Consider the following 19,828-nt stretch of genomic DNA (forward strand, 5'->3'; position numbering starts at 1 on the left):
AAAAAAAAAAAAAAACAAAAAAAAAAACAACGTACAGTTAGCAGTTATTTTTCGTAAATATTGCGAACTATGATGCTAGTCAGTAAGGAAATTAGCGGCCTGTAAAAAAAAAAAAAAAAGGAGCTTTTTCCGTTGAAAATTCTTGTAAATAAATGCTCAAACCCCTGAATTCCTTATAGATATGGATGTAAAAATGTCTCGATTCCTGGCTAAAAGCAAAAAAAACAAACCCGTGCAGTTAGCATTTATTTTACGTAAATATGTTGAAGTACCGTGCTAGTCTGTCAGTCAATGTGGCGGCTGCCATATGTAAACAGAGCTTTTCCGGTGAAAATTCTTGTGAATAAATGCTTAAATCCCTGAATTCTTTATAGGTATGGACGTAAAACAGTCTCGATTCTTGGTTAAAAGAAAAAAAACCGTGCGGGTAGCATTTATTTTACGTTAATTTTGCGAACTATGAGGCTAGTCAGTAGGCAAATTAGCGGCCACCATATGTAAACAGAGCTTTTCCGGTGAAAATTTTTGTGAATAAATTCTTAAATCCCTGAGTTCTTAATAGATATGGACGTAAAACAGTCTCGATTTGTTAAAAGCAAAAAAAAAAAAAAAAAAACGTGTAGGTAGCATTTATTTTACGTAAATATTGCGAAGTATAATGCCAATGCTATAGCGGCTAATTTCCTCCATTGATTTTTTTCACAACGTTTCAAAATGCATGCATGGTACGAAAAATATTATAATTACTTTGAATCCTCGAACAAATCACTCCTGAGACAATCCTGTTTGTATGCGGTACAGCTTTCGTACTTTTTCAACCTAAATCCAGCATTGGATCCCCGAATGTGCTGACTAACTGCGACCGATTGCGAATAACTGAAGCGGACTGTAGGACGGCCCACGACTTGAAGGCGTTGCGCAGTGGCTGACGGCTTTGACCCGTCAATACAATTATGAAGTCTATGTTTCAGGCTATCAAACATCACAGTTTCAGTCACATCAGAGTGATCATGCTGTTCCCTCCATGCAGATCCACATGTGCCTATGTCTCGTCAAGGAGATGGTGTTCTTCAACATACTGTACCAAACATAATGCATTTCAGTGATAAGCACTAAAAGCATCTGACTGAGCTGCATACATTTTCCTGTCACAATTATTACGGTAAAGCCAATTTCTCATAATGAGCTTCATGTGTGATGAGGCATTAATATTAGTGGAAGATTTACATTATATTGAGTCAAACAGAGTGATGTGTTTGCCATTAAACGAGAAACAAGTCAGGATTAAATGCAACCTTTTTTTTCAAACCATTACACTGGTTGCAAGTCGCTGTGTCTGAAGGGTTCGTTTATCCACCTCCCCGTTTTGAGATCAAGGGTTAAAACCTGAGATACAGCCCTAACTAAAGCAACAATTTGTAGCTTTTCAGTTTGGTCAAATTTAGTGACGCCGGTGGACAAAAGCGGTAGTGTTTTGCCTAAAGGAAATCTGGGTTTCCCATGAGGACCTGCACTGCGTTTCCCATGTGGACTAACGCACACCAGAGCAGTGTTGTAAAATTATCAATGTGTCACAATGTGTCACAACGGGGCACACACGGCTGAACTCAAATGCATGAGAAGAGAGGATTGCAATGTCCAAAAAGTGTTTAATTCAGAAAAGGAAATAGCAATAGAGATGCCAATCGATCGGGTCCGATCACGTCATTTTCAAAGTATCGGAATCGACAAAAAAATATCGGACATGCCTTTTTTTAATGTATTTATATTTTTTAATTAAATCGTTTTCTAATTGTATTTAACGATACAGACATAATATGTTACACTCATCCAGAGTCTTTAGTTTAGGCTTAAGGTAGGGTTATCAAGTTTATCCCTATAACGGCAGTAATTATTTTTTTTAAAAAATGTATCACGTTAAAATACTTAATGCAATTAATGCATGCGCTGCACGACCCACTCACGCATTGTCGCGCTCAATCTGTAATGGCGCCGTTTTACCTATATAGAGAGATAAAAGGCAGCGTAAAATGAGTATAGTGAATTTTGGCAGCCTTTGGAGCCTTTTTTTAACTGGGTAAAGACTTACAATCCCTCTCCCTGCGATTAGAAATATTGTAGGAAGCAATGTGGTGAAGCAAGGTAGTAATTGATCTTTTTCTTAACACCCTATGTTATTTCCCAACGCAGAGAAGATATATCAATTGGTAGCACTACGCACAGTCATGTTTCCACTTCCCATCATGCATTTGGGCATGGCTACAGTATCATTTACTGAAAGCTCAACAAATACACTAGATGGCAATACTTAGTCACATTTGTCCTTTAAGAATTACAAGTCTTTCTATCCGTGGATCCCTCTCACAGAAAGAATGTTAATAATGTAAATGCCATCTTGAGGATTTATTGTCATAATAAACAAATGTACTGTATGTTGAATGTATATATTCGTCCGAGTTTTATTCATTTTTTTCTTAATGCATTGCCAAAATGTATATGATCGGGAAAAATTATCGGGAATGATTGGAATTGAATCGGGAGCAAAAAAAAAGCAATCGGATCGGGAAATATCGGGATCGGCAGATACTTAAACTAAAACGATCGGGATCGGATCGGGAGCAAAAAAACATGATCGGAACAACCCTAGTTAGCAACCATGTGGCTTAGTGTGGCTAACCCCCCACCCCACCCGAACTTGTCAACGCTCACACTAGCGAGTGAAAGCTGGGCCAATGTTTATTTTGTATATCATGGTAGCCTCTCTTTTTTTAACTTCTCAGACAAAACGTTTTGTCTCTTGTTGCTCTGCCATCTTTGCAGCATTTGCGCGAAAGCTGCAAAGGTTGCCCTGCCATCTTTGCAGAATTCGCGCGAAAGCGTTCGCATCGACTTCCATCTTTATAATGGATGGGGAAAGGGGGAAGTGACGTATGCCGTAAAGTAGTCAGCGCATTTGTAGGTTTTTTTTTTTTGTGTGTGTGGCAGTGTTCTTGGCACCCTCCTCAAAGTTAATTAGTGCCAGGTAAAGTGAAACAGACCCCCTCAAGATATAAAAGAGGTGTCTTTCAACTAGTTTTCAGTCGACATATTATAACAAATGTTATGAAAATATTATATAAAGGTTGAAAAGTTACCTAGTGTTGATTTAAACACTAAATGGTTAATAAATTTGATTTATTTAGTGCCTTTCATGCAAGCAACAGCATCTTTACAGAAAGTGTGGTGGAAAGACACATTAAAGAAGAGTGATGTCCTTGATCCGATCACATGATCAGGTGAAAATTTTCATAATTTAAAACATTGAAGGGCTAAAAAATAAAGTAAAAAGTATTTTGGTACAGATTGGGACTTGGTATCGACAGATTCTCAAAATCAGGTAACTCAGACTCGAATGCAAAAATATGCAATCGGGATATCCCTACTACAGAAAGGACACTAAACACCAATTGGTGATTCAAAGAGTTATTTTCTTAAAAAATCCTACGAGGTATTTTGTATTTCAGAGAGATCGTAGGCTTCCAAGCTGAAGGCAGCCAGTAGAGAGGAGATCAAAGCTGGAAGAATTCAAGTTTGGGGGTAGAGTTTAAGGGAAGAGAAGGTCTGACAGTTACTGGGTTGTCATGACTATTCTATTTCATTCTCATTACTTCAAACTGTGAAATATTAACAGATTTGTTAACTGTGAATGAACAGTTTATGACATTTCTTCCCACTTGTGCCACACACAACAGGAACCTGTGTGATTTTAAACGCCTCCTGCAGTGTGACTGCCACTGTGAAGGAAACTGAATCGTTAGGCAGGTTCCTGTCTGCCTTACCTCACGTTACATCCATTTTATGTGATCAGCAAAGGCTCTTCCTCTACTAAATGTATATTCCGGTGTAAAACACTGTACTGTAATTACTGTGTGCATGAAGGCAGTGTAGGGGAAAAATCTATTATGATAACTGCAGGATTATTTAGTTTTTTTCCTCTTCATCCAACCACAATAGAAAAGAAGCAAAGCTAGTGTCTTTATCCGGTACAAATAAATCCATTGCATCCATGACAACCACTGAAAGCAGGGCTTTGGTGGACACACACTGGCATTACATTATATAGAAGTTGTGTAAATCCTTTATGATGGAAAAGCTTGTGCTATAGCAGTTTCATAATTGGCTTTATTGGGCTTTTGTTGTTGTTGTTGTTGTTGTTGTTGCTGCTGCTGCGGTTTTTATATTCTTTCTATAACCCAATGTCACTGTCACTGCCTGCTTATGTGGTGATCGAGTTAAACCGTGTGGCCACAAGCATTGCCCTTTTAAATAATAGCCGAATTGAAATGTCAGTCAAAAGCTTTTTGTGACCAGCCTATCATGGATTTGCCGCCGGGTGATTTCACTTGTATTACCTTTTTATTAACAATCCAACAGAACATTTGTCTTGAATGCAACATTTGCTAAATAAACACAAAGCAGCACTAGTCCTTATTAGGAAGTTGATTCAAAGAGGCATTACTTTATATTTCTATCGTGATATGTTTACAGAAGAGTAAGGCAAGTCCAGAAATAATAATAAATCAGAAAAGTACAGAAAAAAGACAAATAGATGGAGCCACTCATTTTATTCTTTAAAAGCCATTTTAATATGTAAAAACTGCAGAGCACTGTGACCGATTCACACTACAGTAAATTGGCTGTTACAGACAAATGTCAATGGAATTAATTCCAGCAAACTGTCAATTACAAACAATGTAAATGTGTTTGTTACCACTAGTGTAAAAAAAATACTGTTGTTAATGTTGTAGAATATTAATTGGTAATATTTACAGCAGTAACCACAAAAAATTAGTCTGAATATCTGCCATCATATTTACACAAAAGACACCCACTACACAATGTTTGAGCGCAATGTACAGTAAACTACCGTATTTCCTATATGTACCTCTGTTTTGGTTGATTCAGAGTTCAACTAGCTGAATAGGTGTTTGCTTTATGGGGCGCCGTTTGTAAAGCAGCAGATGCTGAAAATTACGAGAACATTTTCTCACATTTAGCGCCACACAGTGTTAAAAACGTGGTGTAAATTTTTTTAGTCACTTTTTTTTTGCACATTTACAACATTATTTAGCAACTTAAATATTCATTTTTAAATAAGAAGTTTTGTATCTGAATGTTTAAATCCAGAACTAAATATTTAATTTAAATGTTAAATTTATATCTTATATCCTAAATGCTAAATCTGGAAATGGTTGGAACTAAATATTTAGCTTAATATGCAAATTGACATGGCTGGAGACCGGAAGTAACAAAATAAAAGCTGGAGCACACAAAATGCTCTTTAAATAGTTTCTCCTAATTATGTATTTTACCTATATATTGTTATTATCACAATGACTCATGTCTAAGAGCAGACTGCCACCGTTGAATAGGTTTTATTCATTTTCAAGCAACGTAAACAGACAGTCTGAGTTGCTCCACCACTTTTTATTTTGTTACTTTCGGTCTCCAGTCATGTGAATTTGCATATTAGGCTAAATATTTAGTTCCGACCGTTTCCTGATTTAACATTTAGGATATAGGATATAAATTTAAGATTTAAATTGAATATTTAGTTCTGGGTTTAAAGAATCAGGTCCAAAACCTATCTAAAGAGGAATATTTAAGTTGCTAAATAACATTGTAAATGTGCAAAAAAAAAAGTGGCTAAAAATTTCACACCATTTTAAACACTGTGTGGCGCTAAATGTGAGAAAATATTGTTGTAATTTTCAGCATGTGCTGCTTTACAAACGGCGCCTCATATTGCTTGACCCATCCAATCTCACTCTATAAAAGAAAATATTGAGTAATGTCCTCCCTTTACCTTTTACTAAAACATCCATAGAATGTGATGTTTTTAGTTTTGTTTTGATAAAGCAAGACATTGATGCATGAACTAAAGTAAAAACCCCTTAACAGTGGATTTCATAAGCAAGCTGTGATCCAAAAATGAGACTCTGGCTGAGGAAGACTTCCTCTGGGTCAGTGGTTAGTGGCCCCTCACCGCCATCTCCTGGATTTCTTCGAACCTCCATCCCTCCTGATCTGGAAAGGGTCTGAATCACTTGATGATCCAGGAGCGCCTCTTTCATGCTTCTTTGTGGGGCAAACCCTCCCATCATGGGACACCTCACTGAGGCGGACCCAACTGGCTTTGCTCGGTTAAGCACATACATCTCATGACCTTGGTCATCACTGTACTCCTCCAGCTGTGCAAAAGTGGTGGGTCCGTCAGAGTAATCATTTACATAGATAATGCTCTCTTCTTTGCTGGTACAGTAGGACTCCACTTCGTCTTTATGGTATTGCTGGTGACGTGTGTAAATCATAATCAAGAGTAGAATAGCAGTAAGTGCTAGTAAGGAAATGCCAACAGCGATGGCGGTTTGTGTGGCTGGGCCAAGAGCACTAAAGTCCATGCTGTCTTGCTCATAAAGTGGCTTCTGGCTAACATCCACAACCTTTGGATGGAAGAATGAATTAGATGAAGATGAAACTGATGAGTGTGTGTTTAAATGAGGCCAGAATTGTGACGAATATGAGGATGAAGACATATTGACCGCTAAGTGAAATGTAACTCTTGCTACACCACCAGGATTCCATGCCTCGCACTCATAACGACCAGCATGTGCAACCGTCACATTGCTGAGAAAGAGCATGCCGCTGCCCATGTCTGGGTCGAAACTGTCTCTCTCACCCCCCTCCTCGGTCCCACGCACAAGCCCGTTGATTCCACCAGTCTTTATACCCCCACTGCTAGGCAGGGCCGTCACAACTCCTCCAACACCAGGTCGGAAAAGTTCACCATTGGGCCCCAGCTCTTGAACCAAGCCTCGTGGAGACAACTGGGCCTTGCCATTGGAAGATTTTTTCCAAGTCACTTGAGGCTGAGGATATCCTGAGGCTTGACATGAGACTCGAAGGCTCTCCCCGAGTCTAACAGTTAGATGACTAGGCTCAAGCTGTACAACAGGGGGGATGCAAACCAGGCTGTTTGGAGCAACCTCCCCTAGGCTGAGGTGGGAAAGACGAGGTGGCTCCGAGCACATTAGACGACGCTGCTCAGCAGTGCTTAACAGCCGCTGTCCGTCCTCGCTGATCCATGTCCTTAGCCAGCCAAGAGCACAATCACATCGCCATGGATTTTCTGGAGGATTAGAATGAAGGCAGAAAAGATAAATATCGGATTGAAGAAAATCAATTGTGATTTTTTTGTAAAAATCATTGCTTTAAATCCTGTTTCACTAAAACCTTATACGAATTGTTTACCAAATCCATACAGGCCCCACAAAGAGCGAGTTAAACATTCACGTTTTTAAAATGACTACTTGCTAAATATTGAACGAATCTGACCTTTTAGCCAGATTGATGGGAATCACGCCAGCTGAACTGCCGGACCCGCGCTGGCGCAGCTCCAACGCCCGGGCCGGCGAAAAGCCGACAACCCTGCCAAAAGGCCAAACTCTGCACGTTCACCTTAGTTTTAACCCCTTGTACTGACTCCATTTTGAAAGCTGGAAGAAGGCTTCCAAACACAAGTTGACAACTTATTCAGGTCGACAGCGATCAAACAGCAAGGCGAAACAGCAAATAGGTCCCCGACAGAGAGGAAATTCTGGATCCAGGGTCAGCAAAACAATGAGCACATTGGAATGTCACCAAGAAGCGACAGTTGTTAGCTAAACGTTCAGTCTTTTTGAAGTCTGCGGTAGGGTGTGCCTGGGTGTTGTTTAGGATAATTCTTCTGTTGCAGATTTGGGCGGTCAAGTTCGTGCGTCACTGTTCGTTGCTGGGACATGGTTACTGAGGCAACTGAGGTGGGAGGTTCGGCCTGCCTTGACGTCTGAGCGGTGCCAAGCTATTAAACTTAGATTTGTGTTTGTTATCGGGTTTTGTGGTAGTACAGGACGTCCCGCCATTTGTTCTGCACTGTTCTGAAGAGCTGATTGCGGGATTTGGTTTTGCAGACGTGGGCTTGTAGATGTGTTGCCTATAGGGTTTGCCACCTGTCCCTTGAAATAAGGAACGAAACATAACTGGGAATTAAATCTTGCGTTCCGTATTGAACTAAAGGAATATATATGAATAGATATATTTCTATGCAGTTTAGGAGTTTTGGGGATGTCCCTTTTTTTCTGCCTGTACAGCTTTGGGCGCGAGGGGGGCGTCCCGTTTTTCATATTTCTGAAAGGTGGCAACCCTACTTGCCTATCACCTGGTAGTCAGCGTCAATCTTGCTCAGTCAACTGCATGACGCACGCGTTGGGCTTCCGTGGTCAGAAGGTGTCATGTATCTCTTATGCCCTATGTCAAATATATTCTGCTTGTTTTCCTTAAACTAGGATATAAATGCTATTTATTTTATTTTGAGTAGGTTAGAGTAATACAAACAGTCGATCGGTAAATCCGTGAAAAGATATTATTCCTTTTAATACATATTGATATAAGATTAATAAGCTATTGTTAAGCATACCTTCTTTAATTTTTGTTTGTTTGTTTGCTTTAGAATGAAAACATCTTTTGTTGTTGAGTTTAAACAGTTGCTATGCTAACACCAAAAATAACCTCACTGCGTTACTGCCATTCCCCTACCGTAACGTATGAGACCAATTTCAGGTTCTCGTATTTGTTGCATTCACCTAAGGTTCCCTTAGGAGCAAGAAATGACCTATAAAAAAAAAAAAAAAAGATTTTCTCAAATCAGTGTAAATTATTCCAGTGATGTCTTGTCTTTTTAGAACATCTCTTGCTCCTAATATTTTTGACCGACTAAAACCTTGCCAGTAAATAGCCTTTGACTATATGTCACACTACACAAGACGTCGTAACCCCACTACTTCAACATGTTGGCCACAGCAGTCAACGATTCTCTCTTCGTGTCTATTGGACTAAAATCAAATTGTGGAGTCGGAGTCAGGCATTAACGTGAGGCTAAACAAGAAAATTGTAAACCTGCGATTTTACTTGTGCAGCTGACTCATTTGTGATCACTTTGTTTCATTTCATGACTTGCACAACATTCTTCCAATTTCCAACATTCGAACCTGTGACTCGCAGCACCTGCAGACTGACAAGTGGTTTGAGTGATGAGGCTCCCAAGGTGTGGAGGTGATTTTGGCTGAGATCCAGTAGAGCCAGAGATGACAATCCAGACAGAGCTTTGTCTGCCAGTACCTCTATGCTATTTTCCTGCAAATGGAGTTCCTGGAGGCGCTGCAAGGACAGTGCAGAAAATGGCAAATGTGAATACAAGTGAGCAAAATAAGAACAAACAAAATGAGCAACCAACAACAAATCTTCACCGACAAACAAAGGCCAGGTCCTCACAAACCCACCTGCAGTCCCCTGAAGGTGTTGTCCTGTACTCGAGTGATCTGGTTGCCCGCAAGATAAAGAATCCGAAGATGCTCCAAACCCTGGAACATCTCTGGGGTGACAAGATGGATGAGGTTTCCATTCAGGGCGAGCTCTAGTAGCTGCCCCTGGCTGAGAAATGCTCCTGGCTCCAGAGCTGAAATGCTGTTATTCTGGAGGTAAAGGTAATGGAGGCTGTCCAGCAGAGTCAGATCCTGAAGACGGATATGCACAATAGCATTGTCCTGGAGGAACAATGTCTGTAGAGTCGAAACAAATTTAGATAAAAGAATCAATGAGGGATTATGTTTTTTTTTTTTTTTTTAAAAAATAGATGACCAGTGATGTACTGTAGGATGTCTGAAATTGGCATGAGAATAAGTCTGTTCTGCAAAGCCATATACAGTGGGGCAAATAAGTATTTAGTCAACCACCAATTGTGCAAGTTCTCCTACTTGAAAAGATTAGAGAGGCCTGTAATTGTCAACATGGGTAAACCTCAACCACGAGAGACAGAATGTGGAGAAAAAAACACGTCGTTTGATTTTTAAAGAATTTATTTCCAAATTAGAGTGGAAAATAAGTATTTGGTCACCTACAAACAAGCAAGATTTCTGGCAGTCAAAGAGGTCTAACTTCTTCTAACGAGGTCTAACGAGGCTCCACTCATTACCTGTATTAATGGCAACTGTTTTAACTCATTATAATAAACACCCGTCCACAAGCTCAGACCCGTCCACAAGCTCAGTCAGTCACACGCCAAACTCCACTATGGCCAAGACCAAAGAGTTGTCAAAGGACACCAGAGACAAAATTGTAGACCTGCACCAGGCTGGGAAGACTGAATCTGCAATAGGTAAAACGCTTGGTGTAAAGAAATCAACTGTGGGAGCAATTATTAGAAAATGGAAGACATACAAGACCACTGACTCGTCTGGGGCTCCATGCAAAATCTCACCCCATGGCGTCAAAATGATAACAAGGACGGTGAGCAAAAATCCCAGATCCACATGGGGGGACCCAGTGAATGACCTACAGAGAGCTGGGACCACAGTAACACAATGCGCCGCCAGGGACTCAAATCCTGCATTGCCAAACGTGTCCCCCTGCTGAAGAAAGTACACGTCCAGGCCCATCTGCGATTCACTAGAGAGCATTTGGATGATCCAGAAGAGGACTGGGAGAATGTGTTATCGTCAGATGAAACCAAAATAGAACTTTTTGGTAGAAAAACATGTTCTCGTGTTTGGAGGAGAAAGAATACTGAATTACATCCGAAGAACACCATACCCACTGTGAAGCATGGGGGTAGATACATCAGGCTTTGGGGCTGTTTTTCTGCAAAGGGACCAGGACGACTGATCTGTGTAAAGGAAAGAATGAATGGGGCCATGTATCGAGAGATTTTGAGTGAAAATCTCCTTCCATCAGTAAGGGCATTGAAGATGAGACGTGGCTGGGTCTTTCAGCATGACAATGATCCCAAACACACAGTCAGGGCAACAGAGGAGTGGCTTCGTAAGAAGCATTTGAAGGTCCTGGAGTGGTCTAGCCAGTCTTCAGATCTCAAACCCCATAGAAAATCTGTGGAGGGAGTTGAAAGTCCGTGTTGCCCAATGACAGCCCCAAAACATCACTGCTCTAGAGGAGCTCTGCATGGAGGAATGGGCCAAAATACCAGCAACAGTGTGTAAAAAGCTTGTGAAGAGTTACAGAAAACGTTTGTTATTGCCAACAATGGGTACATAACAAAGTATTGAGATTAAATTTTGGTATTGACCAAATACTTATTTTCCACCATGATTTGTAAATAAATTCTTTAAAAATCAAACAATCTGATTTTCTGTTTTTTTTTTCCAAATTCTGTCTCTCATGGTTGAGGTTTACACATGTTAACAATTACAGGCCTCTCTAATATTTTCAAGTGGGAGAACTTGCACAATAAGTGGTTGACTAAATACTTATTTGCCCCACTGTAAGTTCTGCTGAATCTTCCAGATGTCCAGATCTAAACAAACACTTTTCTAGGTGGACGCAGGCCTATTATGAAATTATTGTGACAAATTTAAATGAATCAGGACCACTTGTGTTCATCGGTATAAGGGATGAATTAACTATTTGGCCGCAACTGATGTGATAGATAAGGTAAACTGAAACGAGAGAGACTTTATGATTGAGGTTAATGGAAAAAATTAGTCGAGAACTAACTTCATCAATATTCATGTGCTGCCCTCATGCTGAGGGTCTGAACCCATGATGAGAAGAGAGGTTGATGTTAAATATCTTGTTGAGAGATTATCAGAGGGTCACTTTCTGGGATGGAATGAATTATTGCCCCTCCCTCAGGCGCATATCCGAGATGGATCTGGCAAATGATTAAACACAATGATTTCAATATAAAGTGGTAATTCGACATAAGAACGCATCGACATACGATCCTTTCGACATCCGACGTAAAATCCGACTTGTCATTTTTCTCGACATATGATGACATGCTTGAAATACAATTTAAAACAGCATCGTGATTTTATTTTTTTCCCACAAGAGGGCAGCACGACAGATTTTCTTGTGAGAGAAATCAACATGGGTCAAGAAGGTTAGTGCAAGAGGTCGAAAAAGGGAAAATATGGCACTTATCACTGATATTATGATGGAAATGAGAGAAAAATACGAGCGTGATGTGCGCGGCAGAAAATGGCCAGAAAATGTCTATGATCTCACCAGTCTTTATAAGTTAAGGTGACAATTATTATTATTGTAACATCGGCAAGGAAGCTGGCAGCTTCGTCAGTTTTTTTATAATTTATTTCAAAACTTGTGCAACACAACACAGCTACTGTCTGCCGTAGCTGACACCAACAACAACAGAACATGATAAAGAGAAAGTAAAAACTTCCCACGCTTCTGCACCTCTCTCGTCAGTTACATGGTACATTCAGGAACAGCATGCAAAACACAACTGCCACATTAGAACACGATTCGTTACATTGTTATTACGCAATTATTATTATTCCGATTAGTACCGTATTGGCCCGAATATAAGACTGTGTTTTTTGCATTGAAATAAGACTGAAAAAGAGGGGGTCGTCTTATATTCGCGGTCTAGACATTATACCCATTCACGACGCTAGATGGCGCCAGATATCATGTAAGCGATGTTCTGTCATTACAGATCTCAGCTGCTCTCCCCATTCACGACGCTAGATGGCGCCAGATATCATTAAAGCGATGTTCTGTCATGACTAGGCATGTGCCGGTATGAGATTTTGACAGTACGATAACCGTGAGCAAAAATACCGCGGTTTCTTGGTATCACGGTATTGCAATTATAGCGCCAAAATTTTGAGATGTATGGGGTTTAAAAAAAAAAAAAAAAAAAAAAAAAACTTTTTTCCATTGAACAGGTTTTTTTTCAGAACATATTTGCAAATTGGAACATGAATATAATGTGAAAATAAATTAATGTGAAAATAAATAAATTAACAAAAAATAACAAATATTTTATATAAAATTAAAATAAATAGAACCTAGACTATACCCACAGCCAGAGCTCAAGTTGCTCAATAATAGAGCAAGAACAAAATAATTGCTATAAAAAAGTAAAAACACTTCTAAATAAAATTAAAAATATATACTGTATGACTTTTTTTGAGGGGGAGAAGCTGAAGTTTCGCCATTTTCAGCCACTGTGTCAACTCTCTTCTACATGATGTCATGCCTTTGTGTTAAAAAGAACAAATAGTTCATAAGTTAATAAGTTAGTTAAAAATGTATACGTTAGTTTTATAAGTTAGTTAAAATGTAAATATTGTTGAGGTTTCAAAGTTTCATCTAAAACAAAAAGTGAGGAGTGAGACCTCCTTTCGCCATTAGCGATCTTTGACGCGATCCTTTTTTTTATCTCCCCCCCTTCATTCAAGCTTGTTTCTCACTCAGCGGCTGTGAGACAAAAAAACGTCGACGAAGCTGCTCTCCCAGCTTAGCCTGGGCTAACATTCGTCTTTGTAAGTTTTAGTTAGTTTGTATATTGAATTTGAAAGGAAAATGTATGTTTTGTTTTTGGCGACCTTTTTCATGGTGCTACTGCTATCCTGTTGAACCTACTCATATGTGGAAAAATACAATTGTATAACGTTTTAAATGTATTCATTTGTATATTTCACCACGATTTGAGAGCTCAATAAATTGAAGAAAAGTACGCCTTGTGTTTCGAGGGTTTGTTTTTGGGTTTGCTGGCTGTTTAGCAGAATAGCGTCACTGACACTCACGGCAACCAACAGGAAGGGTGAGCGCTGCCGCACCAAGCCACTTCGGCTGCATTTTGGCACATGAAAAATAGCGAATATCGTACTAAGGTATGACGGAAAATTGTAGTGGTTTTGAAACCGCGACGTTTTCACACCACGGTAAACCGTGAAACCGGTAACCGGCACATGTCTAGTCATGACAGATCTCAGCTTCTCTCAAGTTTAACCAGTTTGCATTATTTTTTTTCAATGTTTTTCCTTATTCAGATTTGTTTCAAGACTACAGTTACAGTTAGACTTCACTTTGATGGTTAATGCAGTTATTTCAATTTTGTTGTTTTATCACAATAGATTGGTTTATTTACATTTCAAAAACCAGAAGCCATTCATTTACGAATGTGATTGACTTTAGTTTACATATTTAAATGTTCAGATATTAAGATCTGAATGAGGCAAAAATAATGATTTTTCTCTCAAATATATTGTTATAATCATTTGTTTCAGATGTACTGTAATTATTTTCTGCATAAAAAAATAATTTGGTGTTCAAAAAGTATTTTTTCAAACTTGAGTCTTGAAAAAGAGGGGGTCGCCTTATAATCAGGGCCGTCTTATATTCGGGCCAATATGGTATTTATAATTTATTTGTTTTGTTATGTGTAATTGCTATTTGTAATTGTACCTGGAGTATTTATAAGGGATTTATCTTTGGTTTTTGGGCTATGGAAAGAATTAATCGAATGATAATGTACTGTATTCTTATGGGAAAATCCCGCCCGACATATGACCATTTAGACTTACAAACCAGGTCCTGGAACAAATTCGATTCTTATGTAGAGTTACCACTGTAATAGATTAGATTGGTTCACAGAGATGTCGAAAGATAGGGTATTAATGAGATGTTATTGAAGGTTTGCTGTAAATTGAAACCGTCAACTGACCTCAGTGAAGGTGGGGACACCTTGTGGGATTTCTTTGATTCCAAAGGAGCCACACTCCACCGTAAGACTGTAGCAGCGGCAACCAGAGGGACATCCCACTGTAGGTTGGGAAGCTGTAGTCAGGATGATGAATACGAGTGTGGACAGCCAGCAGACCATGGTGGTTGAACAACTGCAGTTATACCAGTAAGAATAGGGAAAGAATAAGCGTAAACTGTCTGTGTCACATGTCATTTCTACTGTAACCACCACTTGACATAATACAAATGAAATGTAAGGGAAGAAAAGCTATTGAATGTACACTGATGAGGTATGACTACCGTGGGAGCCTGTTTCAGAATCTAATAAAAGCATCCTCTTAGAAATGGGAATAACAAACACAAATACTAATTTACATTCAACGATATTTTTACTAGATCCTGACCAATAGTTTAAATCATTGCCTTTTATGGTAGATGCGCATACAGGTAAATGATGACCAACTGGATATGGTTGTTGTCACATGGAGTGGTCAAATATCGTCAGCCAAATACCAAATGTGTTATCTGAGTCCAAACCAGAGTATGAATTTACTTTCCCTTGGAAGAATAAACTCACTCCTATGGTCTTGAGAACAAAGTTTATCTCCAGATTTCAGTGATTACAGTAAATGCCGTATCGACCTATAATGGCTTTGATGCCAGCATTGTGGGTTAAGTCTCACACATTCATTCAGCGAATGTGGATGAATATTGTGTTCTGTGTCCACATGTGCTCTGTGATGGACTGGAGACAAGATGAGGTTGTGGATTTCTTTTTGCTAGAAATCATATGGAATAAGTCTAGCACCACCTGACTCTGAACAGGATACAGCAAATGGCATTGGAAGTTGATAGATTGAGCAGAATGTTCAGAAGGTTATGCCAAAATCCCCCTCCTCATATTCCTGCAGCAGCAACATATTGGGTGTAAACATATGTTATGCTGAAATCTTGTTTACGCGAAAAGAAACCTCTGGTGGTAAACAGCTCTAATCGAATTCATGAAAAACATCACCTCTGGCTTCTGGCTGCATCTTTTTACAGCATCTTCTTTTGATATGAACTCCTCATTTATTTATTCATTAAATTGTTTAACCACAAGAGTTTTATCTTAAGTAATTTTTTACACACTTAAGTATTTCTGTAAAAAAAGAAAAGAGCATGGTTCTAGACAAGCCTCATATACATGTTACGTCCCTTTAGATATATTCTGTGTGAATTCATTGGTAACATTTTAACCAGTTAACTTAAATTCTTGTTCAGCTCAGCTGATATGACAGTGATCCCTCGTTTTTCGCAGTTAATGGGGACCAGAACCCGCCGCGATCAGTGAAAAACCGCAAAGTAGTGCACACCACCCCAAATTAAAAAAAAAAAAAAAAAAAAGGGGGGGGGGGTGTTCAATGTATTTATTCAGAACAATTTAGCATTGGAAAGAGATACATACAAGACACGTCTTTCACTTTTTCCCCGAAGTATAATTTAAAAAATGTATCTATATATTTTAATAAATGGTTTTTAAGCACTTCACATGTAATAATTATTGTCAGGGAAATTCAAGTTTGAACTCCAAGACAAGTGTTACCTCGATAGCTCAATTAGAGAAATAAATACGACCAACCAAAGATTGCCTGCTTCGAAGACTTTATAAACATGATATATCAAGGGTACATAATGATGTGATTCAGCCAGGAGCTGTGATCACCCAGCAGTACAAAGAAGTACAATAGAGGCTGGACATTTATACTGTTCAAAGGGCGTTACCCAAGGATGCTTACTGTGAAACGATACCTATGAAAACGAAAGTGAAACTTAAGTATCAACTCTGGTGGTTTTCCACAGAAAAACATCTCCAGTAAGGGAAAAAACACCTCACAATTATGATAAGTTTTAAACATGTTACTGTCCCACTGAATTATTTTTAAACAAGAATAAAGTACTGTAGTAGAAAAATGCTTGGCTTTATTAAATGCTTCTGTTACATCCCATGGCTGTGACTCTTGGAGTGACATGTGGAAATTACAAACTGCTCAGGATCACTTTAAACATGTGACGTTTATTGCCGTGACCGGCTGACATCCGGCTGCCTTGATCTTCGCCACACACATACGTTCATTCACGCTCCCTTATACCCACGCCCGCGCATACGCACACAGAGCCTGTCTGTTCCAAGGCAGCACCTGCAACACTTCATTGAGTGAGTCTTCTCAAATCCTCTCACTTACACACAATGAGTTGCCACAGCAACTATTTAACAAGTTAAACGATGATTGACGCTTCTGAAGTTCGTGTTTCTGGCAAGATCAAACACAAACATTTGTCGACATCAGTAACTTTAATAATAAGCAACTCCAGTGCAGTGCCACAGTGCCTGAGGAACACAGAACAGGGAGAGGGAGGGAGGGAGCGAGAGTGAAAAGGCTCGGGACAGCTCATCTGTATTTTGTTTTTTTAATTGAAAAAAATCCACGATGGACTGAGGGCGCAAAGTTTGAAGCGCGAAGTAGTGAGGGATCACTGTATTTTGGGATACGATAAAGTTCTGCACTTGTCCCAGTTTATAATTGGGAGCAAACTTTGCTTAGATACACAGGCTTGTAGCTATTTTACACCTTGAACTGTAATATTGACTTGGTCAGTTTGCCAGAGCTAGAGTAACATTCGTGTCTGTTTGAGTCACTAACATCAATCTCCAAAATCCTCATCAAGTGACAGTTAATCATGGATTTGATGTCAGTTTAATAATGTCAAATATTTGTATGCACATACCTTCGATGTGCCTCCATGTGCCATTTTGAATGCCTTGTCTCTGAAATGTGTACTTAGACATTGTAAGCCTAATAGGGCACATAAAAATTCATCCACACATTCTATAGTGCACTCTTGCTTTTGTTTTTAGTTTCATGAATGATTTGATGCGCATAGCCATGACTAATCAGGGAAGAGCAGAACTCATCAATGGTGATGTGCCTTTCCGCCAGGATCATTTGTTGAGCTTGCTCTGTCTCCTCATCAGTAGTTGAGGTTAAAGGAAGTCTTGCTGAAAACAAAAAGGGCCTAAATTTATCGAATAACATGATCATGTGATCATGATCAACTGACACAATTGAAATCGGAGCTTGCAAGAAAACAAAATACTAAAAACAAAGCCAGAGGATGAACAACATGCAAATACCGTATTGGCCTGAATATAAAACGGTGTTTTTTGCATTGAAATAAGACTGAAAAAGTGGGGGTCGTCTTATATCCGCGGTCTAGACATTATAACCATTTACGACGCTAGACTGCGCCAGATATCATTGAAGCGATGTTCTGTCATGACAGATCTCAGCTACTCTCAAGTTTAATCAGTTTGCATTATTTTATTGCAATGTTTTTGTGGTAGTCCTTGCCCACGCTCCCCTCTGCTGGCTTTTATTGCTATGAAACTTCCTGTTTTGATGAATGGTATCAGTTTTAACCTGGCTCACCTGGGAGTGCACCTGCAGCTCATCATTAATCAACACTGCTTATAAGGAGCGGCCCGGGCAGCAAGCAGGTGCCAGATGATTCTGCCAGTCACCATTGGTACATCGCCAACTCAAGTCTGTGGTTTTTTTTACTCTTGTTTTTGAAAGCTTCATTGATTCTATCTTTTGCCTTCAGGACACTCACCCAGCCAGGCCTCCTGACCGAACAACGCCGCCTGCCACAGCCATACCCTGGATCATCAACCCTGCCAGCCACTCCACACCTTGCATGTCTTTAATAAATACCACTTCACTCTACTTCGGCTTCCGGGTCGCACTTTGGTCCGCATCGGCTTCGCCTAGCCAGCCGCAACAGTTTTTCCATAGTGTAAAGCGCTTTGAGCGCCTTGAAAGGTGGAAAAGCGCTATATAAGTATAACACCATTTACCATTTATTCAGATTTGTTTCAAGACTACAGTTACAGTTAAGACTTCACTTTGATGGTTAATGCAGTTATTGCAAATTTGTTGTTTTATTACAATAGATTGGTTTATTTTCATTTCAAAAACCAGAATCCATTCATTTACAAATGTGATTGCACTTAAGTTTACATATTTAAATGTTCAGATATTAAAATTTGAATGAGGCAAAATAACATACTTTTTCTCTCAAATATATTGTTAAAATCATTTGTTTCAGATGTACTGTAATTATTTTCTGTATAAAAATTTGGTGTTGAAAAAGTCTTTTTTCAAACTTGAGTCTTGAAAAAGACGGGGTCGTCTTATAATCAGGGCTGTCTTATATTCCGGCCAATACGGTGTATAATTTTTTACCTGCCCTTGGATATAGCATATTAATAGATAGCAACTTCATGAGCTGGTAAAGAAAGCGAGCTGTCCTGTTGTAAAACAGGATTATGTGGTAATCAGTAAATCCAGCCATCAACACATCATTTGTACCGCTTGTCCTCACGAAGGTTGCAAGCGTGCTAGAACTTATCCCAGATGACCATGGGCAGAAGGCCTGAACGATATTGGAAAAAAACTATTGCTGCCATTTTTTGGGGTTTGCGATATATTGCGATATAAAAAAAAAAATTAAAAACGTTCCCTTACCTGGCAGATAAAACAGTATGTGAAAGTTTACATCTCAGGAGCAGGGCTATGCCAAGGTTTGTGTTACTTTCAATTGCCACTGTAAAATTGGCAAAATTGATTTATAAAATTAAAACCTCAAGAAGAAGAAGAAAAAAAAAAAAAAAAAAAAAATATATATATATATATATATATATATATATATATATATATATATATATATATATATATATATATATATATTTTTTTTTTTTTTTAAAGAAAATTTTACTAGATGACTTGAATAGCTGTTTGGAAAGACTTTGGATGACTCATCATGACCATAGTGTTTCCAGAAAACACAGAATGGGATGGTAAAATTCCTGCGCAAAAGACTTCTCGATGAATGTTGGTATTAAAGATGGGGTAATTAATTTGTGGGTACGCATCCTCAGTAGTGTTTCACCGGGTCATGGGGTGTTTCGGCCTTTGACACTATACACCCTCCCCAGAGGCGGCTAGCTACAGGGTGATCAGTCCTGAGCTTGCATCCCAAGCCTTGGTGCAAGGTGGAAAAAAACCTCAGTGGGACTATGCATGGCAAGGGTGTCCAGTTCCCTGAGCCAGGCTAAGGCTGACCGCATACCTCCTGATGCACTACCTGGGGGCCCAGCTTGGGTCGTTTCTCTTTAGCCATAGCCACTGGCTGCTTCTTTCAG

At 39.2% G+C, this 19,828-nt stretch overlaps 1 protein-coding gene across 2 annotated transcripts in view; it reads right to left on the reverse strand.

The window, feature by feature from the left end:
- Window positions 1–4,244: 4,244 nt before the first annotated feature.
- The window catches only part of LOC130930037 (leucine-rich repeat-containing protein 24-like), a 32,164-nt gene continuing 16,580 nt past the window's right edge, over window positions 4,245–19,828 (reverse strand). Inside the window, exons 2-5 of one of the 2 annotated variants that reach the window (XM_057857709.1) lie at window positions 14,564–14,735; window positions 9,357–9,635; window positions 9,066–9,234; window positions 4,245–7,168 (exon numbers count right to left, since the gene is read on the reverse strand). In XM_057857709.1, the coding sequence (XP_057713692.1) occupies window positions 5,934–7,168; window positions 9,066–9,234; window positions 9,357–9,635; window positions 14,564–14,722 (1,842 nt within the window). In that variant the 5' untranslated portion in view covers window positions 14,723–14,735 and the 3' untranslated portion in view covers window positions 4,245–5,933. Of the gene's footprint in view, window positions 7,169–9,065; window positions 9,235–9,356; window positions 9,636–14,563; window positions 19,240–19,828 lie in introns of those variants that run through there. The other variant, XM_057857708.1, reaches the window with a different exon arrangement.

The sequence above is a fragment of the Corythoichthys intestinalis genome, chromosome 14 (genome assembly GCF_030265065.1).
Source record: "Corythoichthys intestinalis isolate RoL2023-P3 chromosome 14, ASM3026506v1, whole genome shotgun sequence".
Taxonomy (NCBI): Eukaryota; Metazoa; Chordata; class Actinopteri; order Syngnathiformes; family Syngnathidae; genus Corythoichthys; species Corythoichthys intestinalis.